At 44.6% G+C, this 22,175-nt stretch overlaps 1 protein-coding gene across 1 annotated transcript in view; it reads right to left on the bottom strand.

The window, feature by feature from the left end:
- Positions 1-10,916: 10,916 nt before the first annotated feature.
- The window catches only part of LOC142574168 (uncharacterized), a 62,341-nt gene continuing 51,082 nt past the window's right edge, over positions 10,917-22,175 (bottom strand). The window contains exons 3-4 of the mRNA XM_075683320.1: positions 18,199-18,280; positions 10,917-11,125 (exon numbers count right to left, since the gene is read on the bottom strand). Of these exons, the coding sequence (XP_075539435.1) occupies positions 10,997-11,125; positions 18,199-18,280 (211 nt within the window). The 3' untranslated portion in view covers positions 10,917-10,996. The remainder of the gene's footprint in view (positions 11,126-18,198; positions 18,281-22,175) is intronic.

Here is a 22,175-nt window from a genome sequence, read left to right on the forward strand (position 1 = left end):
CATCGTGAATTTTGCTTTTGTTTCTTTCGGTAAGCGCGAGGTTTAATGGATGATTCTCGTGTTGGGTTAAGATGCGATAAATATGTCGGCATGTTTCAACCGTTCGTATGACTGGAAAAGGTGAGTGACGAGCTTCAGCAATTACTAAAGAACTCGAGGTAGCCTGCGGAACCCCAAGACACACTCGCAGCCCTCTTGCCAGTAAACGTTGAAGACGTTCCTCAGAAGTTTGCGATAAACCATGGAGAATAGGTGCCGAGTAAGCAATTTTTTGTTTTGTGAGTGCGTTATGAACTTGTAGTAGCGAAGAGACTGATCCCCCCCACGTTGTGCCTGCGAGTCGCCGAAGTACGTTTATTACTGCTCTGCTTTTCAATTGCGCGGATGTGTGAAGGCCATGTTAGCTGGCGGTCAAGAATAATTCCAAGAAATTTATGCTCTTTCACAAACATCAAAGTTTGCCCATTAAGAGTAAGTTGGAAATTATTCAGCTGTCGTCTAGTAAAAGGAAGAACGGCTGTCTTTGCGTATGAAAGACTCATGCCTCTTTCTTTTAAAAAGGTGTCGATACTATCAAGACCCTCTTGCAGCGTTGTTTGAATGTCTTGTATATGAGATCCAGAGGCCCATATGCAGATGTCATCTGCGCACAGCGAATACTGTAGACCAGACGGGAGTTTTAGTGGCAAGGCTGCCATAACGCAGTTGAATAAAAACGGACTGAGAACACTGCCCTGCGGAACGCCCTGTGTGATGCTGTGATAATTACTCGCGCCTTCGATTGTTTCCATAAATATTTTTCTGTCTTTCAAGAAATTTGATACCCATCGTAGTGCTCGACCGTGTAGGCCAAGCTCTAACACACCAGCAAGGATGTGCATGTGACTTACAGTGTCGAATGCTCTTTGAATGTCTAAAAATACTGCTACTGTCACACTTAAACGGGAAGCGCTGCTCCGCAACAGAACGTAGACCTCGCACAGGTCTCCATATTTGAGATAGCGGTTTTTCGGGGATCTAGCTACGCACAAAATTTCGACCACCACTGAGCCTCTAGTTTATCCATGCGGCGTTGTATCTTCTTTTGCACTTCTTTTTATACGGATAGAAATCGATTCTAGTTGGCAGCTAGAAGTACACAGCATCAGAACAGTCGTGTTAAAATCCATTTTCTATTCTTTTGAGAACGGGACCCGTCTGTGGTTATACGAAAAAAAAGGTTCAATTTTGCTCAGCATATTAATGAATCTTTATTGCGTGCACGTCAGCTTGACGTGGTGAGCTTCGGCGATGTTGCGACGCCGCGTGACAGACAGGAGAACTAGGCGTAGCCCGAAAATATTTTCATCAAGGCTAATGTGACAAAGGTATAGAATCTTAAAGAATTATTTTCTTTCTTTAAGCCTAATCAAGCATAATCAGTGTGTATCAGTGTTCATCATCATCATAATCATTATCATCATGATTTTTATTTTCACCACAGGATACACAAGGTGAAAAAGGAAGAGCCGGAAAAAAAGCCGAATATTCTTCGGCTTGACAAAGCTCCGGTCTCCCAGACAGGCACGGTAGTGGCTTTTGTATCAATACAATCACGTATAAAGTGTGTATATAAGAGTATCTTAAGCACAAGTACATGTACATACTTTCATGTTATTACATAAAAACTAGTTATAATACAGTTGTCTAAAATAACTCCCAGTATACAATTGCAATCTGTTATCTTGCATATTATTATTTGACACAGACTGAATCGCATATCTCATAAGAATGGAAAAGCAATATATATATGTATATATATATATATATATATTGCTTTTGCATTCTTATGATATATGTGATTCAGTCTATTGTACACTTCTGTGAAATTTGTTATATATATATATATATATATATATATATATATATATATATATATATATATATATATATATATATATATATATATATATATATATATATATATATATATATATATATATATATATATATATATATATATATATATATAACAAATTTCACAGAAGTGTACAATAGACACAAGTTACCATAAACTCCTCGGAGTGGTGAGAGTTGGACCAATCCCACTCCTGGAGTGGCTGAGCTGTACCATTCCATTCCTCCAATTGCAGTAGATGAAACGCTTTCCTTAGAATTGATTACTGCATGCGCGTACTCTCCCGCCCCCTTGCGTGCCTCGCACCTAAAACCATATTTTTAAAGTTTCAACAGCCCTATACAAATAATGTAATGTACAATTTTCCCACAAAAGTAGCGTGTTTGTGGCCTGTTATCCCTGTAGCGCGTTGTTGCCTGCAATCTCTCTGATATCTACCGTTTTTAAAGAGAAACGTTCTTTGCGAACACTCCCTCAATTTTCTGACCGTGGCTGGATGCTGCTGCCTAACCGAGTAGCTCATACATAAAAAAAATAAAGAAAATGAGTTATTGCTGGACGATGGCATCGAATCTCGGTTCTCTACCAAAGAAGACTTATGTTCGAACGATTAGGCCACAACCTTTTCATTGCTCTTTTTTTTTCGCGTCTGTCAGGCGGCAAGTACATAATTAATAACCGTGAGTGAGCTCAGCTGCTTGTGTCTCGCATTAGTGATACAGTTGTGCGTCGTCGATATGGGCAGATTGGTTCTCTATCAATATTGCCCATTATACAGCAGGTCATTCGTAATAATGAAGCTTCTGAGAAAACTAAACACGTTTATTGAGAAAAAAGAAGGAACGCTGTAAAAGTTGTCTCTGCGCGATGCATTGCAAATTGGAATTAAAATGTGAGAATGTTTTACTCGTGGAGTGAATTATTCGGGTCATCGGTACATGTGAAATAGTTGCTGCACAGTTAGAATTACCCATGCGCCATGACGGCTATGACAGTAGGCAGCTTTCAAGTTACGATAGTTAATTCAACAGTCGGGGAGTGTAGTATAGAGAGAGACATATTTTGTCAGCAGATGAGAATAGCCAGGTGAAAGTTTCTTTACCTTTTGCGCAGCACTGCATTTACCCTCATGCAGTACTCATTTACTCTCAGTCATAACACGCCACGGCGTGTTGTGATTGTTGCGTTGGTTGATGCAAACTCTGATTGGCCTTCGTCAGTCCGTTGTCCTGGGAGCGGTTCTGCGTAAGCAATGTTTCGATCTAAGCTTGTTGCGTCGCCATTTGAGACTTTTGTACCGAGATTGTTTGCATAAGCTCCTTTACGAGTGGGTCTTGCGCGGAGCTTCGCGACTGGGGCAGTTGGGGGGGGGGGGGGGGCAGCTTATGGGAGCGAGGAAAGTGAGCCTTGCGCCCATGCAACTCGACAGGGGCTCAGCGATGTTTTCGACGAGTCGTGGTACGGTGTTCGACTTCAAGATCGGGTTCTAGATCTGGGCCTTGCGAGAGGGATTGTTTGATCCGTACAGGATCATGACCTCGACCGGCTGTCCCGTCTTGTCGTCGTTTGGGATGTCCCGAGGCGGTGGTAGTTGTGCTCTTCCGTGTGACGTGGGCTATCGTTTTCGAAGATCGATGGCTTCACTGACGACTAGAAATGTTGCGTGTTTCTCGCTTCGGGTGGGTTTACACGTGCCGGCTTTTTGGTGAAGTTGTACTCGCATCTCGAGCTATTCGTCATGTGTCCTCCTTGGCAGTCGGTGCAGCGTGTTTGGCATGTTGGTGGCGTTACTTGTGGTGTCGGCTCGTGGTCTTCTCCTCAGTGCGGGCAGCGACGGCGTCTGGGCTCAGGGCATACGTCGCAGTGGTGCCCGGACTTCCGCCAGTCAGAGCGTGCGACCTTGGGATAGAAGGCGCATACTCGATCGGATCTGGTCACCGCGGTGGAGCCATTTTGGTAGGCGGTCCCCAAGCAGCGTGATGAGTCAATTCTTTGCACTTCCCATCAATCATCAATGCCATCAATGCCACTTCATCTTTGATAATCTCATGCTGTTCAGAAAGAGCGGGGCGAACGGTTGCAAGCATCGCAGGTTCAGAAACATGTCCCTAAAGATCCTCCTTATTGAGAGTAGGTATCAGCGCTCGCAACTCGGCGTCCCTGTTGAAACGAGTGTCGCAAGAGGCGCGTGGAAGGTGAATGGACCGGAGAGTGTCAAGACGTTGGCATGCTGTGATAATATCACGAACGCTGGTTGGGCTCTCAATGTCGAGAGCAATGAGGGTGACGGAGTTGATGCTTCGCTATATGGCAAACAGGATTAGCTTCCGCTATGTCACTCTGTATAAATATATATATATATATATATATATATATATATATATATGTATGTATGTGTGTATGTATGTATAAAAGGAGACACATACGCAGAAGGGGCCGTCCCTGCGAACGTCTGCTTTACTTGTGGCTCGTCGTCTTCCACCCTGTCTTCCTCTATTATTGAATGACAGGGCGGTACAATTCTATCTCATTGCAGTCGCTCGGGTGCGACATAGGATCAGGGAAGTTTTTGTTGTTGTTCATCTGGATGTTTTTTTTTTTCATGCACCTAAATTAATGTGCAAAAGCGTTTTCGTATTCCGTCCCCATCGATATGTGGCCGCCGTGGCAGCGAATCGAACCGTCACCTCGTGTTGAATACCAACACGTCGCAGCCCGTCGGCCACCCGTGGCGGGTTATTAAATTCTAAAAGAAGGATGATTTCAAATGTGTGCCAACGCATTAGCGCGTAGTTTTGTATGTGAGTAAGACTGCTGATAAACATAAGTTAGCGGTGCGTGCCCCTATTGTCTGCTTTTGTCAGTTTTTGCACGCTTAGATCATAAACCAGCTTGCCCAGCAGGATGCCATTTAGGTCACTCTTTGAATATAAGGTGTCTTAAAAGAGACTAGCACGTTAAAATGGTGTCGGGTTGCAGCTTAGTCAAGCTGTGGCTGTTGTGACAAAAGCGTTTTATCGGAACCATCGAGCGGGCGTAACCAGCTGCAGGTGTATAATTTGCCAGGCCTAGAGTGCTACAAAAGCGAACTTTGCGTCGAAAACAGAAGTGCGGATGAAACTGAACCCGATAAACTGCACGACGAAAAAAACGGCTGGTAGGATTTTCCCAGCAAGACTCACTTCTGGACTAAACCTTACCATTTTTGAGATTCGGAGGCGCTAAACAGAAGATCGTTATGGTTTAATAAGAGGAGAGACCATTCTAACGGGCTAAGTACAGCAAACAGCAATCATGTTACGATAGCCCACCGGTTACCTGCTTTGCGTATTACAGCCCAGCTCCATTTATTTTTTTGCTCCTAATGTCAACTAGAATATTGGCTGTCGCCATTTTCTCTCTTATCAATACCCCTCTCTTCCTGTCTCTTAACATTACGCCTAAAATGTTTCATTCCATCGCTATCTGCGCGGTCCTTATCTGGCTCTCGAGCTTCTTTGTCAACCTCCAAATTTCTACCCCACATGGTAGCGCCGGTATAATGCAAAAACGAAACACTTTCCTCTTCAACGACAGTTGTAAGCTCACAGCGAGGATCAGGTAATGCCTTCCGTATGCACTCCAACCCATTTTCACTGTGTAAGATTCATTCTTATGATAAGAGTCACCAGTGAAAAATTGACCTAGATAAACAAACTCCTACATGGACTCTAGAGGCTGACTGGACATCATGAATTCTTGTTCGCTCATAAGGCTATTGAACATACCTTTGCCTTTTGTATAATATTCTTCAACCCTACTGTTACTGAGGTCTTCAATCATCTGTTGCACTTCATTCCCAGTGTTGCTGAATAAGACAATGCCATCTGCTATCAAGAGCTCGGAATACCATTGTCAGCTTTGGGCTTTCCAAAACTCTTGCGATGCGGCGGTTAGGTTAGGCCTAACTGTCTCCACGTGGGACCGGCCCGCGGTGTCGCCCTAAGGGGCGGCGCTTCTCAGGATCCTTTTAATAAAGTTCTTCGTATCCATACCTGCAAACCGAAGGTTGTTGAGATACTCACCATTGATCCTCGCTCGTAAGCATACACAATCTAATAGCTTGAATACTTTTAAGCACGCAGTGAATATCATTGGAGAGTTTGTGCCTCCTTGCCTGACCCATTTTTAGAGCGCAGCTCTTAGGTACCCGTTCCTGCGGTCAGCGTCGGTGTGCCTCGGCGTTGTTCTACCAGGTAGAAATAGCGTCCAATTATTCGTTGAAGCTAACTGATTGCGCAGTCGGCACCGCCAAGCGTGGTTCAATTCCCCCTGTGACGTAGTAGGGGGCGTAAAATAAAGGCATCGCCATAGCACGGAATAAAGGGGTCTGTCTGGTCTCCGCTGCTGATGTGGCGTCAATGTTATCGAAATGTTACGCGCATTTTCCTCAAGTTCTGAAGCAGAATTTTTCTTTATTTCTCTTGGTCACCGATAAAATTGCCCCCTCCCCTCCAGATGAACAGATTCATTCACAAAAAGTTTCTAAAGCACCGAAGAAGTTTTGCATTTGAATTTACACTTTCTTTGAAAGGAAGGTTGCCTTCCGAGCGTCTAAAATTATATTACTTGAATTCAACGCTAACCTAAAATGAAATTGGGGCACATTCAGCTAGCAAACACACAAGGAAAACGATTCAGTTCCAAGTAGTTTATATGCATGAGTGCGGTCGGCAGTCTGGAGAATTGTTTGAAAACCATGTGCAGTGGTTTAACAATAGGCAGATATATAAAATGTTTCTTTCTTGAACCTCCGGAAAAGCGTACTTGTCAGCTTCTCGAACCTTTTATTATGTTAATTCAGGAGGAAATATTAAATGAGTGATTTCGTAAATTAGCAGCCCGTTTCAAGGATGACACTTTACTACGAAAATAAACATATCATTCAAGGTTTAGTTTTAACGCTACCAGCATTCTTAGCGTCACTCTGCGGTTTGCATTATATTGATGTGCCCAGCTCCGGCAGTATATATATTAAGACGGTGGCTTTAAAAACAGCTGTAGTCGTCGGTATAGAACATGAGAAACCGATAACAGCAGCCCTATGCTGTACACGCTCGGCCACAATCACTGGCTGGCAGCGATGCATCAGTTATCAGCGTTAACCCGCACCAGAGCGCCACAGGTGCGATATCGGAGGCCACGGTAAGGATGGGGGCATTGTGCACGTGCGCCGCTATGTGGCTCAGCGTGTCGAGAGGGAAGCGCAATAGAGGAGCCCGGCTGACGTGCACAATTCATACACGACTCGTTTCAGCGGTAGTTCTTTTAATTCTCTCCATCTGATTTACGTTTATTTTCCACATGCCTTGCGGCGAGTTTTCCAGAATAAAGATGTCACACATTGCCGGAACAATAAAACTTTCAGAATGGCTACTACAGTTGTCGTCGCCAGTGCGGCATGTTGCTGCACTAGTTGAATGCTGATGACATTGATTTCAACAGTTATCATGAGATGGGTTTCGGGATAATTGCTTTTCTACACGGACATTTCCTTGCTAAACACGCGCTAATGGCGCTAAAGCGTCTGAAGCGGCCATAGTCGTCATGTTTCATTAGAAGAAGTCGGCCCTTGAAAGAAGGACCCACCAGTTAGTTTTGCTGAAAATTCTTCCAACATCTCGTTCCAACAGCTGCACAGCGATCACCAAAAAGGTCATTGTAATGACGCTTGCACGAACCCTAGAGAATGGGACTCTTTATAGCCAGCTGTAAAAACCGCGATAAAAGCTGGTTGCATGCAAAACGCACGTATTTGCAAACTGCGCAAGGGAGTGGTGGCGTTAAGGTTTAGACATGTCGAAAGAACTTCATATCAAATCGGCCCTCAAAAATATTATTCATTGTTGCCAGTGTTCGTATGCGACATCACAAAAAAAGGACATAATTTTAGACCACTGGAAAAATTTTTGCACATTTTACACTCCCTAAACATGCAAAGGCGTTTTTGCATTACACCCGTGATTTTTCTGACGATATCGGAAATTTCCCAAGATTTCGCAACACTCTGTGGCATCCAATGAGTGCAGTTGCAGAAAACGCCAATCGGAATGAGCTCGTGCGAAGGACGAAGCGCGACGGCAGCTTCCGTTTACGCCAGGCTTTCACTCCCTGTGCTCGCTGCGCCGCCAATGCCGCGTGCTCATAGCCAGGTAAATTGGGGAAAAAAATATGGCGGTTATTTCGGCCTACGGGGCCCTTCCGAATAGTAAAGAGACACAACTAGATTGTGGCAACGATTCCGTTGAACAATTTATCATAAGCGTATGTGCTGCAAGGGTTCTTGTTAAGGATGCTTAAGCAAAATAATTGCCCTGGCTTTTCTTCAAAACGACCACCTGGAAAATTATTCAGAAGCGGTAAAGTAACTGAAATAAATTTTGTAGGTTTATTTAAATATGTTACGCATAAGCATGCGCAAGGCATATATATATATATATATATATATATATATATATATATATATATATATATATATATATATATATATACTTGAAAGACGAGCATTCCTGGGAACTGTATCGGTATGTCAGTATGTACAGTAAAGGTCCACTCTAAGAGGGAACCCATGAGCGCGTAGCCGGTGGTCCACGGAGCGCTAACTGCTGGCGAGATGTGGAAATGCAGTGCATGCGCATAGATTCGTAAGGGCGGATAGTGTCCCATGTCCTCCGCTATACTTCTCCGCCCCAGCGCGCGGACCCTGCCATGCTTTTTTTTTTCGCACTCCGAGGCAACTGATACCAACCCTGCCTCTCGCTTGTTCAATAGGCAGATATTTAATGGGTGGAAGGGCAAGCTTGGTATGCTCACCGCATCGGGCTTCAATTGCCTTGTCTATCGTAAAAAGTGTCTAGTTGCTGCGAGCCGCGTGAGAAGTCGCGTGAGAAGCACCTATGACTAGCTTATAAGTGAGCATGACACAAGGTTGCGGAAGTGATAGGCTTCGTTATTCCTTTTGCGGAATTTCACAGTTAGGGGTTATTCCATAACCATTATTCGCGTAAATTTGCTCAGGTGAAAGCAGCGCTTGGTCCCATTTTCAATGCACAGGCCTGCTTCTCTTTTATTCATTTTACAGAGCCTGGACGTGCGCCAACACATCAGCTTTGCATCCATCCAAAGTCATGTGGCTAGGTCTGGTCTCACATACCTTGTGGCACAAAAATACAATGAACTCATTTTCTCCTCCACATTTACTTTCATGTGTCGTTTTATGCACACTTTAGTTCACGGCGCGCACGTGTAGGTGTAAAAAAATAAATTTCCTGAAACTGCACGCTCAATTGATATCGCAAATATCCGAGCTATGGCACTTCTGCGGACGTTGCTTCAACGAGCAAGAACCTAGTCGAGTTAAAATTGTGGAGAGACTGCAGCAAGAAATTAAAAAAAAAGACATTTCTTTTTTTCTGCTTGCTGATTCCCCGTTGAGCAAAGGGCAGAGTGGCGCCTAGATAAATCGCACCGCGGAAAAACGGATGCGCTCTGTAGCGCTTGGCGAGCGCAGGGGAGGAGAAGTAGCAGGCGAAGCAGGGCATGCGACGCCATTGCGACTCTATGCGCGCGCGCCATGTTTACAAATCTCGCCGCCAGTTAGCGCCGCGCGAGCCGCCGTCCTAAGGTCCCTCTTACGCCGGCCAAGCACTCGCGTGTTCCCTCTAAGAGTGGACCGCACTGTACATGAGGGGGCAAAAAGTCGACATTTCAGGCAAAGAGCAGCCTTTACAAGAATTTTTTTACAGGCGCGTGGCATCTCGTTCATAGCCTTCGGGAAAAGTATTGATGCAACAATGCAGCACTAGTTCCAATGACGTTGTTAACAGGATTGACAAAATGTTATGGTGATGACACGTAGTAGAAGAAATACTTGCACGAGTTCCGCATGACTGACCTGCGGTACGCCTACGCCAAGGTACCATCATCTGGTGAGCGCTAACAGTAACATAGGAAGTGCACGCACGAACGACACACACGAAAGGCAAATGCATAATCACGAATTTATGATGATGAAACTCTGATTTCAAATTTTGGGCTGTCAATTCGAGAGTGCGACTCTTACACGAGCGCGGCCCTTACTGGAGTGTATGCTTTACGTGCTAATTAAAGTGTCTCACTAGAGCCAACATCTCTAAGGAATGTCGTAGAATGCTTTCGGGGCATTGCTAACGAGAAATTGGCAAGTGTGTGGGATAATAAGGGCAAAAAAATGGCAAATTATTTCGTAAGCCCCAAAATTATTATACAATAAATACTACGACCAATACAAACAGGACGACGAATATTTGCCCTTGAATCTTTCCACAAAGTCCAATCCTTCTATGAGCACATCTAGCGAACGAACAATACTTTACAGAAGAGGAAATACTAAATCAGGCGCGTTAATTATCATAGAGCGCGCGCAGTGACATGGTAGGAGCAGAGTTACGGAAACAATAATAGTGCATACAGATCTTGGAGTGCAAGTGGTGCTGACTCTGTGGCTGCGAACTTGTCCATGCGTCCCGCTCCTCAAACCTGCAAATTTGCTTCCACTATATTAATATGTGCGGAATGAAGAAAACATATTCTTGCAGGAAGCAGGGAACAGGAATTGGAAGCCGCAGGAGGCAAAAAATGGCGATAGCCCGCAGATAAGTACAAATATTTGATGCGGTGTGTATATTTTCGCGGATCAAATATATGAAAACATTATATCTGCATGCCGCCATCCAAGGTGCATCTAAAGGTAGCTATTTTCTTGCGATGCTAATTTTGCAGGTAGTTGTAGCTTCACTCCTCCCAAAATATAAGAGAACACAGCAGTACTGTGAACTCAGAAATTATTTATCCTCTGGAAGTGCTAACGTTTCATCTTTGTAGAACGCAGCATGAAGCAAGGTGAGCGTGAGGCCATGACAAAATATCTGTTCATTTTTACACTGTATTCTACTTAAGAAATAAGTAACACCAAAGGTTCCATTTTTATGGGTGTCCCAGACAGAAGTGTTTATTGCGAAGCCGTATTAGCACGTGGATGTATAGTGAAAGCGTGCGTTGTATAGTGTTGTAAATGGTCAGTTATGCGTATCTTGATGCTTCCTTGTAGAAATCTGCTTCTTCATTCAAAATGCAAAGAAAAGGCTCGTCGCCATTTGTAGTTCGGCATACGCATTTATTTTCGCACATGTCGCTCACCCAATCTCCGCACTGAAAAATACATAGTCAACATTTCAAAAAATATATCCAAAGGCATCATGTGTTCATGTTTTTGAGGTCAACAGCTGCTGATTGTAATGTTTCATGTTTTAGTTAAAGATAACACTTAGTGTGCTATGTGCTGGTTTTTTCTAAAGCTCACGTAGCTCTTTACCTGAATTGTATGGCACAAGACGCCACAATATGGTTCATTTTTGGTTCCTGCTTATGCAGAAACCATTGTGGTTAGTTTGCGAAATATTGCTTCAAATTGTCACTTGGAGTAGCTTTTAAAGCTATTTAATATACTAAAGGTAGCATTGCCAGTACTTATTCTAATCCTGTCATGATGTGCCAAATAGACAAAAATACGAAGGTTTACAATTTGCGCCTCAAATAGCTTTGGGCAAGAGAGAATTAAGATGGGCAGCGGCGACAAGTTCTGTAGCTGCTTTTGGCTTATTTTGGATACAGTGGTAGTATAGATAAAAAGCAAACCAATTACAATCATAAAAAATACAATAAATATACTGTTGGGATCCGATGAGTTGTTATTGTCAATAACGATTAATAAACTAGGTGAAATTATAGTATGTTTGCTATCGTATGACCACGAACGCAAATAGCATCTGTCCCCTCAACAAAACGACAAAAAATCTACTGGCCTTACAGGTAGAACCTGGGAGGGCCAAGCTGACGCGTGAGAACATATATAATAGGAATAAGCGTCGAACAGGCCTCAATCTTTATGGCGTACAAAAAGCGAAAGCGACAGCTTTCATCCTAATTTCCTACGCTCATCACGGATCGGTCAGTTTACGAGTCGATTGTAACCATAAACCCATGCCAACACACGCGATCCTCCGTGCTGCTGAATCTAATAATGTTTCAAGTAATGTTAGCACACTGATTTGAGGTAATGCCGACGCAAAGCTTTTGCAGCAGGTTTTGGGTGGCCCGCTGGTCTTATTAAAGTCCTCAACTGAGGCACAAAGACACTTTGTAACTCGCGTATGCGCAGTGATCACGACGATGTTTTTGGGGCCCTGAAATCCTTTAAGTGTCTCTCTAATGGGGCTCTTACTAGGGAACGCGTTTGAAAGGAATTGATAAATCAAGTGAGGACGCTTTTATTATTAAGGAATCCCATGGCGTAATTCAATACATAAATAATTTGTTAAGCTACTTGTTGCTTCATGTGCTTCTACAGGATTCTACAGGGCAAGTTCGCTATTCCAAGCGCTCGTACTTGTCAGGTACTGGTGCTGCTTGTTTCTTTATAGAGTCTGTTCTACTTGCTCGTCGGCATGCAGCAGCGTCTTTACGATGGGCAATACATTTGCGACAGTGGAAAGAGGTACAGTTTGACGCGCATCTAGCTATAGTTTTGATCGTGATAATAATAATCTGCGTATTGATTTAAATGTGTACGTTGACAATTGAGAAAGAATGACACAAAATAGAAATGAAGTACGCATAGCACCAGTGATAATTATTGGTTTATATAACGTGTCTGGGAACAAGGATACAGTAACAAAAGTTTAAGAAAGAAAAGAACTATAAGGGAGCGCAAATAAAAACAGAAGGAAGACATGAAAATAATTGTTGGGCATTTCACACAAAAAAGAACATTTTAGAAGGACAATTTCGCGAAAGAACAGTTTACATTCGAGAAGGCGCAAGTAAAGTTCAAAACAAAACGGAGAGAATGACTTGAACGATGTGAGAAAGTTACTAAGGTACAATGCGAAGCTCTGAATAATGCAATTACAGCGACATAAGAAAAATGTCAAGATCAACAAAATAAATATAAAAAGTATTTATTCTATACACAGCTGAGCATTGGCTATAGCAGGCAAGAACATGAAAAGGTGTGCGCTCTCTGGCTGGTCACCTTACGCGAAACTCAAACAAAATAAAGCTGAATGTTTTGAAGCATTAATGTCACGGCGTGTTAGCGCCTTGTCTCACACGCTTTCTTGGTAGCTCGTAAAAAATGAAGCTATGGCAGATGTCCTAATGGAATGAAATTATTTTGATACTTGTCTATAGGCTCTACAACTACCTCCTTCAAGATTTTTTTCATCTAAAGCGATTATTTAAAAGTTGATTATTATTTAGCGCAACTAGCTATACCTAAGCTCACTGTAAAATACCTGAGTGAGTTGCTCCAGGTGAGAGTGAACAATGCTTAGTTGGTTGCCTTCTCGTGACACATATTTGACTATTTTAAGGCTTCACACAGGTTAGATAGAACGTCCTGCGGATTACGAGATGTGTGTAGGAGCAGGGTATTTTTTTAATGTTTGTTTGTTTGTCGGAGGCAATAACGGGCATTCAGAGACAATAAAGGCTCAACTACTAGCTAATCCCTGGAGCATGCTTCGCACCTCAAAAGGCGCGACCAGCTTAAGAGATCTGGGGCATTTCTATCGCAAGCGATTTTTTTGCAAGTGGCTGGCCAAACTTGTTAACAATACGCCGGGCGTAAGCATATGGTTTGGAATTTGCCCTTGCGAAACAATCCTAGCCTAAGAGGTCTTTGTGAATACGGGCGCTGTTTTTCATGGGTTCTTTTCAAATAATTACAAGAGAATGTCAACAATGCGGTAAACAAGCTAGTATACTTTTAGTGCGTGGCTATTTTGAACTCTTAACAGTCTCAGTGACTCAGTGAACATTTGTTTTGTCGGATACCGTTCTCTCCAGTCCGGGCTGCCGCATTGTGCGTGTTGCGTGGGCACACATAGCTCAGACGAGACTTGCACGTGGCAGCGTCAGCTAGTATAATTGAGGGTGTCGAACCGAAAAGTTTTAGGGTTCGGTTCAGGTTCAAGTTCAGTCTTTAGAATAATTTGTCTTTTGGTTGAAATTTAGCTCCGGAGTGAAAATATGACGGACCGATCGGGTTTATATGGGTTCCTAATACTCGTAGTTGAAAAACAAGGGGAATGAAAATTTTTAGAAAACATTTTTCAGCCTCGTCCTCGAAATCATATAAGCGAAAGCAAAATACAGTTTATTTCTGTCCTCACTTCACGGATTGATGTATCTATGACGCGTTTATTATTAAGCTAGAAATTCAATACACTGTGACCCGAGCCGCGCGCGCGCAGGCGTACTTCAAGTTGTTTCCGAAGGCCAGAATGGTCGAATGCGTGGAAAACACACTTAATTTAATTTAGTTGTACCGAAATGCTGCGTTACACGTGCGTACGTCTAGTGCGTTAAGGTAGAAGGACCAATGGTGGAGTCACACAGGCCTGTGTAACAGATGCTGCCTTTACAGAGAAGAACGCCTGTAGCTGTGGTCTCTTCATTTTCCTGTGTCCCGGCCGTGTTTCGACATCGGGGATTGTGCAAAGGGCACTATGTCATCCTCCGGCACGGAGGACAGGAATCCCAACCAAGCGTTTGACCCGGGTCGTCCACCACTGGCTGCATCGAAGACAAGGGACCACACTGGCCCTTCCACTATCGCCCTTGAATCTTCCGACAGCTGAACGGTCAAAGAAATGGAATCAGATAACGATTTCAAACTTGCCGCAGGTAAGTGTGAAATATGTGAAAAAAAACTCAGGAGGACATCAACAGACAGTCAATCATTGCCCAGGTAGGACACTGGTAAGCAACCATTCCCTGTTGCTTGCTTCTCTACCGCAGCTACCCACGATCTCAATACGTTGAACAGGCAGAGCTTGACAGAGTATTTTGAGCGAATTGCTCCAGGCGAAGTCAGCGAGATCAGTACTAACGCGCGGAGGACCATCCTCTCGGTTGACGTGAACAAGTCAATTCTGGATACGCTAAAGGCAGCCACGCTACTAGGAAACATCCCAGTGCGCTCCTTTTTTGGGAGTATGGAAAAGGAACCTCCACTGGCGTTATGTCTGACGTGGACAAACGAAGTCACAGACACTGATCTCGAGAGGCTTTTGAATTCTACCGCACGAATAGTGCAGGTTCACCGCTTCGGTCAATCCCAGTGGATTAAACTAGTCTTTGACTCTGAAACATTACCTGACTACGTAAAAGTTGGATACGTAAGACACCGTGTGCGCCCTTACGTGCCAAAAATGGTGCTTTGTTGGAAGTGTTTCAAAATAGGACACGTAAGCGCAGCTCGCAAGGGCGGCGTAACATGCCAACAGTGTGGAGGGGCCCATCAAAATGATAGCTGCGATGCTACTTACCCAAAAGGTCCAAATTACGCCGGTCCACATGAAGCGACATCAAATGACTACCAGAAAATCAAGGACGAAATATCAGTGCTTTGAAAGATGGTGCGGACAACTACACTCACAGACAGGCTGCTACATCGATACGCCGCCGCAGGCGCCGATCGCGACACAGACGACAGCAAGACAAGAGTATTTCCCGAATAGATGGACCATCAGGCGCATGCTTAACTTCTCGCTTGCCAAGTTGGCTCCTGCAACAAAGTTGCGGGCCCGATATACCTTCTTCGGCAGCAGTACGTGGAACACATGCGCAGCACAAAACGACGCTTCCGCCAACCGACTCTGACATTGAATGGCCGTCGCTCCCATCCAAGCAAACAGGCTTGAATGCGTCGGGTGATGTGCCTGCAAAAGTGGTTGAGGATGATAAGAAAGAAAATGAAAATGAACGAAGTATGCTGAAACACCTCATAACTACGATGCGTTCACTTCTCTGCGGACTACAGACGCCAGTTGCTAAGACCGCGCTACATGTTCTAGAAGCTTTGGAACCACTCTTCGCGGCTCTACAACAAGGCATCATGGCGCTATCTTTTGAAAACCAATTACGAAGATCTGCAATAATGCAGTGGAATGCCAGAGGCCTACGAGGCCGCCTCGCGGATTTTCGGCAATGAATGTTCAAATACCAGGTTCCCGTGGCTTTAATATGTGAACCAAACATGGCGACTATACTACGCATATTTCGATATGTGCCACTGTGGTCAAGGATTGCGATGTCAATGGATGCGATGTCAAGGACAGAAGAGAACAAGGTGGTGTAGTGAAATAATAAAATTTGTACGAAGAAGATTGAACCACGCCGCTACACAAGACATATAATTGCAGATCACTGGGAAAGTTCTTCGTCTTGTAGCAGACAAAAGCAGGCTGCAGCTGCTCCTTATGATGATGACAATGATTGTGTTAGTAATGACGATGAATTTCTCAGCTGAGGATGAGCTTCATAGAAGGTGCGACGAATTGTTTGCGTAGATTTGCCAAACATTAGCATGAAATTAAAGACTCCCCGAAGGTTGCGCATTCACATTCCTTGTTTTGTGCCCAGCAGGTTTCAACACGTATCAATAGATTGATTCTTTTGGCGTTCACGCTGGGTGAAAATATATACAAACATACAACTTCGCTGCTTCGACATGGATTCAAAAGAGCGAAGGAGACTCAAGAAACTGTTCTGGCGCAAGAAGTTTGGCGACATCAGAATGTCACACGTTAATATTGACACGTGGTAGTGACGGTGAAGCGAGCAGCAAAACTACGAATGGTGAAACTAGCGTTTTATTGGGCGAACTGCCCTCAAAAACAGGCTACATTAAAGAGGAACGACAGTGGCGAATACAGTCGGCGATCGTCGAAAATCTAATTTGTGGGACAAGTGCGTCGGCTTTTATACATGAGTCATCGAAGGTTCCAGAATAATCCCTGGTGCCCGCGTGTCTTCCAGAAAGTACTACAGAATTGGCGTCGCACATACAATCAGATCAAACAAGGTTCCGTGACAGCAGACAACGGATAGAGCCACCGATAACATTCGAGAAACTTCCCATACATGCTGACGCGTCCTGCGTCAAGCGATGACACCTAACATTTGTTACCCGGTGAAAAGCGGCCACTGGTGAAAGATAAACAAGTACACTTGTCAATATTTAAAAATGTACCGCCTCAAAGTTCGATACATTTCAAGTTTCCGACCCCTTTGATTTGAAAACTATCTTCGCGAGCGTCATAAGTTTTTTGTTTTAACAGTGAACTCTTGAACTTCTAGTGAGGATATCTTTTCAGCTTTATTGATGCGATAACATCAGATGACCCATTGAGCAAAAACGCCGGCGTCTGTAGCAGCGGAGCGGCTACTTAGATTCCCATTGGCTGCGACGCCACGTCACGAGTGCGTCTCGACGGAGCACATGCAGTGACACGACGCGGCGGGGCGAGACGGGTTGTAGTCGGCAAGACAGTCGCGTGACGTGCGCGTGCGGGTGCCGCTGATGCTGCCGTCTTGCTCTCAAAAGCGGGTGCGCGGTCCGTATCTCTCTGTCTCTCTCTAACGCCGCTGGGCTTAGCTGCGGCGAGCACCTGCCGGCCTTCGTGACAGCTCCTGTTTCCTCGGCCTCTCGTCGCGCAGGGCGTCGGCGGCATGCGGCGCGGGCCCCGCAGGCTGCTGCTGCTTGCTCGCTTGGGCAGCACGTACCGTTATGGTACATTCCTCGAAGCAGAAAATTCGAAGGACTGCTCAGCGGCATCAAATTGGACACTAATCGTTTCGCATTCACAACTCACACGCGCTTAGGTGTCCTCGGATTTTTGGAACTTGAAAACCTGCTGCTCTCTTTAATGGTATTTATGCCATTAAATACCATTACACCATAATCGTACGTGCTCTCTTAACGACTTGACTGAAGCGTGTGTGTACTCTAAGAAAAATTACAATTTTGCAACAAGCAGTTATGTACAGTGCTTCGCAACTGAAACGCGATACTCTGAGCGCGTGGAATCTTGGTACATTTTGTGCCACCAGTGAGTGCTGGTGACATCGAGCTGATACTAGTTTGTGCCACATGAAACCCATAGTTATTCTGATGCATTCTGACATGCATGCATTCCCTCAGCAATCACTCAGCGCTCACCTGTAACGCAAAATGCGCCGGCAGCTATGCGGTCCGAGTATCGCGTTTTAGTCGCTGTGGACTTTACCAACTGCTCCTTACACTTGTGTGCTGAAGGCGGATGAACACCGAAGTGGCCGGACCATGATTCTAATAGGGCAAGTCACGCGGGAATTTAATGTTAAAGAATTTTTACCATTACTGAGTGGTGGCAGCAACTTGGTTGCAAACTACTTACGTATACACGGCAAGAATTTGTGCTGTTGGCAGTTCTGTAACGATTCTTTGGAGTTGTGGCGTTTCTACTGTGATATGCCTCTCTGAAAAAGAAAAAGAATATACTGTCATGTTGTCCCGATGGTGAAGAATTAGACCGCGGCACCGACAACTCACAAAACGAATTGTTTCTCGGGCGAACCAGTTCCCCCAACAATTAGTTGCCCTCGAGAAAAACGATAGTGACGAGCACATGCGTCGATTGCCAAAATCGGATCTGCGGGTCAAGCGTGTCAGATATTTATACAAAACTTGTAGAGCGTGATTTATCAGGATAAATCGAATTTGTCGAAAATTTCTTCGTAATCACTGGTGCTCGCGTGTCTCCGAGAATATACAACACTATTCGCGTCCCTCATAAAATCTGATTACACCCATTTCGGCTTCAACATAGACAACATATAGAATCAGCGAGAGAGAGTGAGAATATTATGGTACATGAAGGCGCTTCTGGCGCTTAGCGTCAACTTTGAACATCTGTTAGCTGGTTAAACGCCAACACCTGAAAAAGATAAACAAGCACACGTATGTATGCATATATATATATATATATATATATACACTTACGCCATGGTGATATACTTCTGTTACAACCGATAAGACAGAAGAGCTTCAGAGAGAAAAAGGTGTTGCAAATCACACGTACATATATGTGTTGCTTTTGTATAGTCCTGCGTCTCTCTCTCTCGCTATATATATATATATATATATATATATATATATATATATATATATATATATATATATATATATATATATATATATATATATATAATTGGGCATGCGCAGGGGGGGATCTCAATTAATGCGATAGGAAGGCCATCTCCTTCGCAAGGAAAGAAATAGAGGGAAGGCTTACACATGCATCGCCGCTAACATGAATGTGGAAAGCTTCGGAAATAAGGCGTGCGCGGTCATCGCGGTATTTTGACAGGTAGGTCAAATATTTGAAAGACGGCTTGCAGCCGCATTCATTGCAATGCAGTGATAACTGACTATCTTTAACTCGTTTTTGAACTTTGTTTGAGTGCTCGCGCATGCGGTCATTGATGCAGCGCCCCGTTTGGCCCGATGTAAAAACGCTTGCATGAAAGGGGAATCTGATACACCACACAGTCACAACAGTCACTAACAAACCTCTGTCTGTGCTGCTTTTTACAACTTTTTTTGTTGTTCTCGGTTACCCGATTGACTTGATGGCACAGGCTACTTAACTTATTTTTAACTTACTTAACGGCAGGCTACTGAACGCCTGCCCTGCTGACAACCTTTTTGAGATTACGGGCAACCTGGTGCACATATGGTATAACCGCAACAATTTGCCGTGAGTGATTCTCAGATTGAGCAGCTGCCGACTACTTTCCTTTAAGGCTTGTTGCAAGGCTTTCAGCAATGCTGGTCAAAAACTGTACGGGGAAACCTGCGAGCTTCAACCTAGCTACTTGCTTTTCGAAGCTTGCATCCACTTGGTGGTCACAAGACCTGATGAGGGCCGCCTTCATGCAAGATCTTGCATTACCGCGCTTGACTATCTTTCAGTGCTCGGACGAAAAGGGGAGAAGGCTCTTATGAGACCGAGGAGCGTAACCCCAGCATACATGATTGCTTGAGAACGATAGCTCCAAGTCTAAGAAACGGAGCTTGTTGCCTGACGGATGCTCCGTGGTCAATGCAAAGGAATCTAAAACTATGCGAAACAGGTCAGATATAGCAGCAGCAGCAGGCTGCGCGTCAGTAGTGTTAGTACTGTAAAAAATTCAAAAGTCATCGACGTATCGCATCAGTTTTACAGTGCTTGTCTGGCTGAGCTTAGTTCCAAGATTGCGGTCATAGCTGGCTAATAAAATGTCACTAAGAACAGGGGCTATAAATGAACCGATGCACACACCTTTCTTCTGTATAAAAAGCTTATCCTCCATGGAAACGAAAGTGGAAAGCATGTAAAACCTTAAAAGCTCTAAAAGCTTGTCGGCATTGATACCACATGCATTCTGAAACCTACGAACACCATATTTGTCAATGCAATGGCCGACTTCAATGCATACATCTTATTGAGGCAAATAGCAGTATAAGTCCTTGATGTTCACGGAAAAGGCTCGGACAGCCTTTGGACATTCCTCACGGAGAAAGGTGGAGACAGTACCTGGCGTCTTTATGAGGAAGGGGTCATCGATGTCGAAGAGGCACAAAAACATTTGCAGGAATACTCCCACTTGTCATTGCCAGGTTCCCCGCTCCGAAACAATGGCCCGAAACGGGCACAGTTCCTTGTGTGTCTTGGCGCTGAAAAACACAGAAAGACTGCTTACATTGCAGGCCTTTATGGAGGAGGCTAGCTTGGAGAGTCCGGCTTTTTCGCAAAGCTGAACAGACCTTGTTTTCACCTTCGCAGGAGCCACTCCATGTACTTCCTTGAAGTTGCCTAGAATGGCCGAATCTGCTTTGCTCTTGTACAAGCCACCAGGCATCACGACAAAACCACCTTCTTTGTCGGATGGGAGCAGCTTGAGCTCCGCATCCCAAAGGACGGTTACTGCTGTGTGAAGCCGAACTGTGTTGCCTTTTTTATCCTGCTGGGGCAGGCAGTCAACACCTTCTCTGATGCATCTGTCAGCTTCATCTGTTCTTGCTCTACCAGCAGCTGTCCTGACGAGGCTGAGCAGTTCCGTTTTGTCCAGAGCAGGGTGCTCACAAAATTTCGGACCAAGCTTGAGTAGATTAGCAACATTGTTTGGAATGGAGGCATCCCCGAATGTCGTTACCTCTTGGCCTTGCCCCGGATTCCTACGTCCTCTCCTAGGCAGTCGAACCACCAAGTGGCCCCACAGGAAGTCGGCTGTGTGAGACGCCAGTTGCAAATCTTGAAGAAACTTCTTCTGAGCACTGTGGAAATGCAGCTCGTTCTGGTTCACAACCTGCAAGCAGTCGGTGTAGAAGCGGACCTGTCGAAACAGTTCCGAGCGCAAAAGTCGGCACGTTCTCTTTATGTGGCCTTATTTCGCGTTATTTCGCCTTATGTGCCCTTATTGCGCCTTATTTCCGGAGCTTTCCACATTCATGTTAGCTGCGAAGCATGTTTAAGTCTTCCCTCTATTTCTCTCCTCCCGAAGGAGATTGCTTTTATATCGCATTAATTGCAATCACCCCCCCTACCCCCTGCGCATGCCCAATTCTGTTGATTCTCTGGTTTGAGATAGTAGCGGAGTATACATATGCTGACTGAAAGAATAAAGACACTTTGGTTCTTAGTCAGCGCTGTTGTCTGTGTCCGTTCACTCGTCTTGTTGTTTAGCGCTGTTTTTATTGCTCGTAATCATGAACCAACCAGCCCAAATTGTTGGTACTTTCCACATGGAAGGTATTTTAGTGTGAGCATCGCCAATGGTTAGAAGAGAATGATTATCAACTTCTGAAATGTTGATTTAAACGCAATGCCTTCAATAGTTGGAAGGTGATTCAACCTCAAGTTGAAGGCACTGAAAAACAATGTCTTTCTGAGTGATTTAGGGGTTAGATAGGGGCGGAGTCGTTGCGCACCACATTTTATCGACTGGCTACTCGCGTGAGGGCGCTCTCTCGTGAGGGCGCGCTCTCGTGCGACGTTGATGTTCCAGGATGTCTTGGGCTGTAAGCAGACTATCTTGGAAACGGCTGTGGTTGCCCGCTCGGTTTGCGAGTTCTCAAGCTAGGGAGTGTGCCTTCTGCTTGTCGGAGAAGCCCTCGTGTCATGAACACCATATGATTGCATGTTCTTAGTGTGCGTCGCCTAAGATTCTCAGAGCGATTCGTGGCAATTTGCCTTGAATGTACATTCTGCGTGCTGCTTGAGAGTCAGAGATAACCAGTACCGAGTGCCCGGCGCTGTCGCTGCGTTTGATTGCCATCGCGGTTGCAGAAGCTTCGGCAGTGGCTGTGCGTGTTGTGTTTATCGAGGCCGTT

The sequence above is a fragment of the Dermacentor variabilis genome, chromosome 3 (genome assembly GCF_050947875.1).
Source record: "Dermacentor variabilis isolate Ectoservices chromosome 3, ASM5094787v1, whole genome shotgun sequence".
NCBI lineage: Eukaryota > Metazoa > Arthropoda > Arachnida > Ixodida > Ixodidae > Dermacentor > Dermacentor variabilis.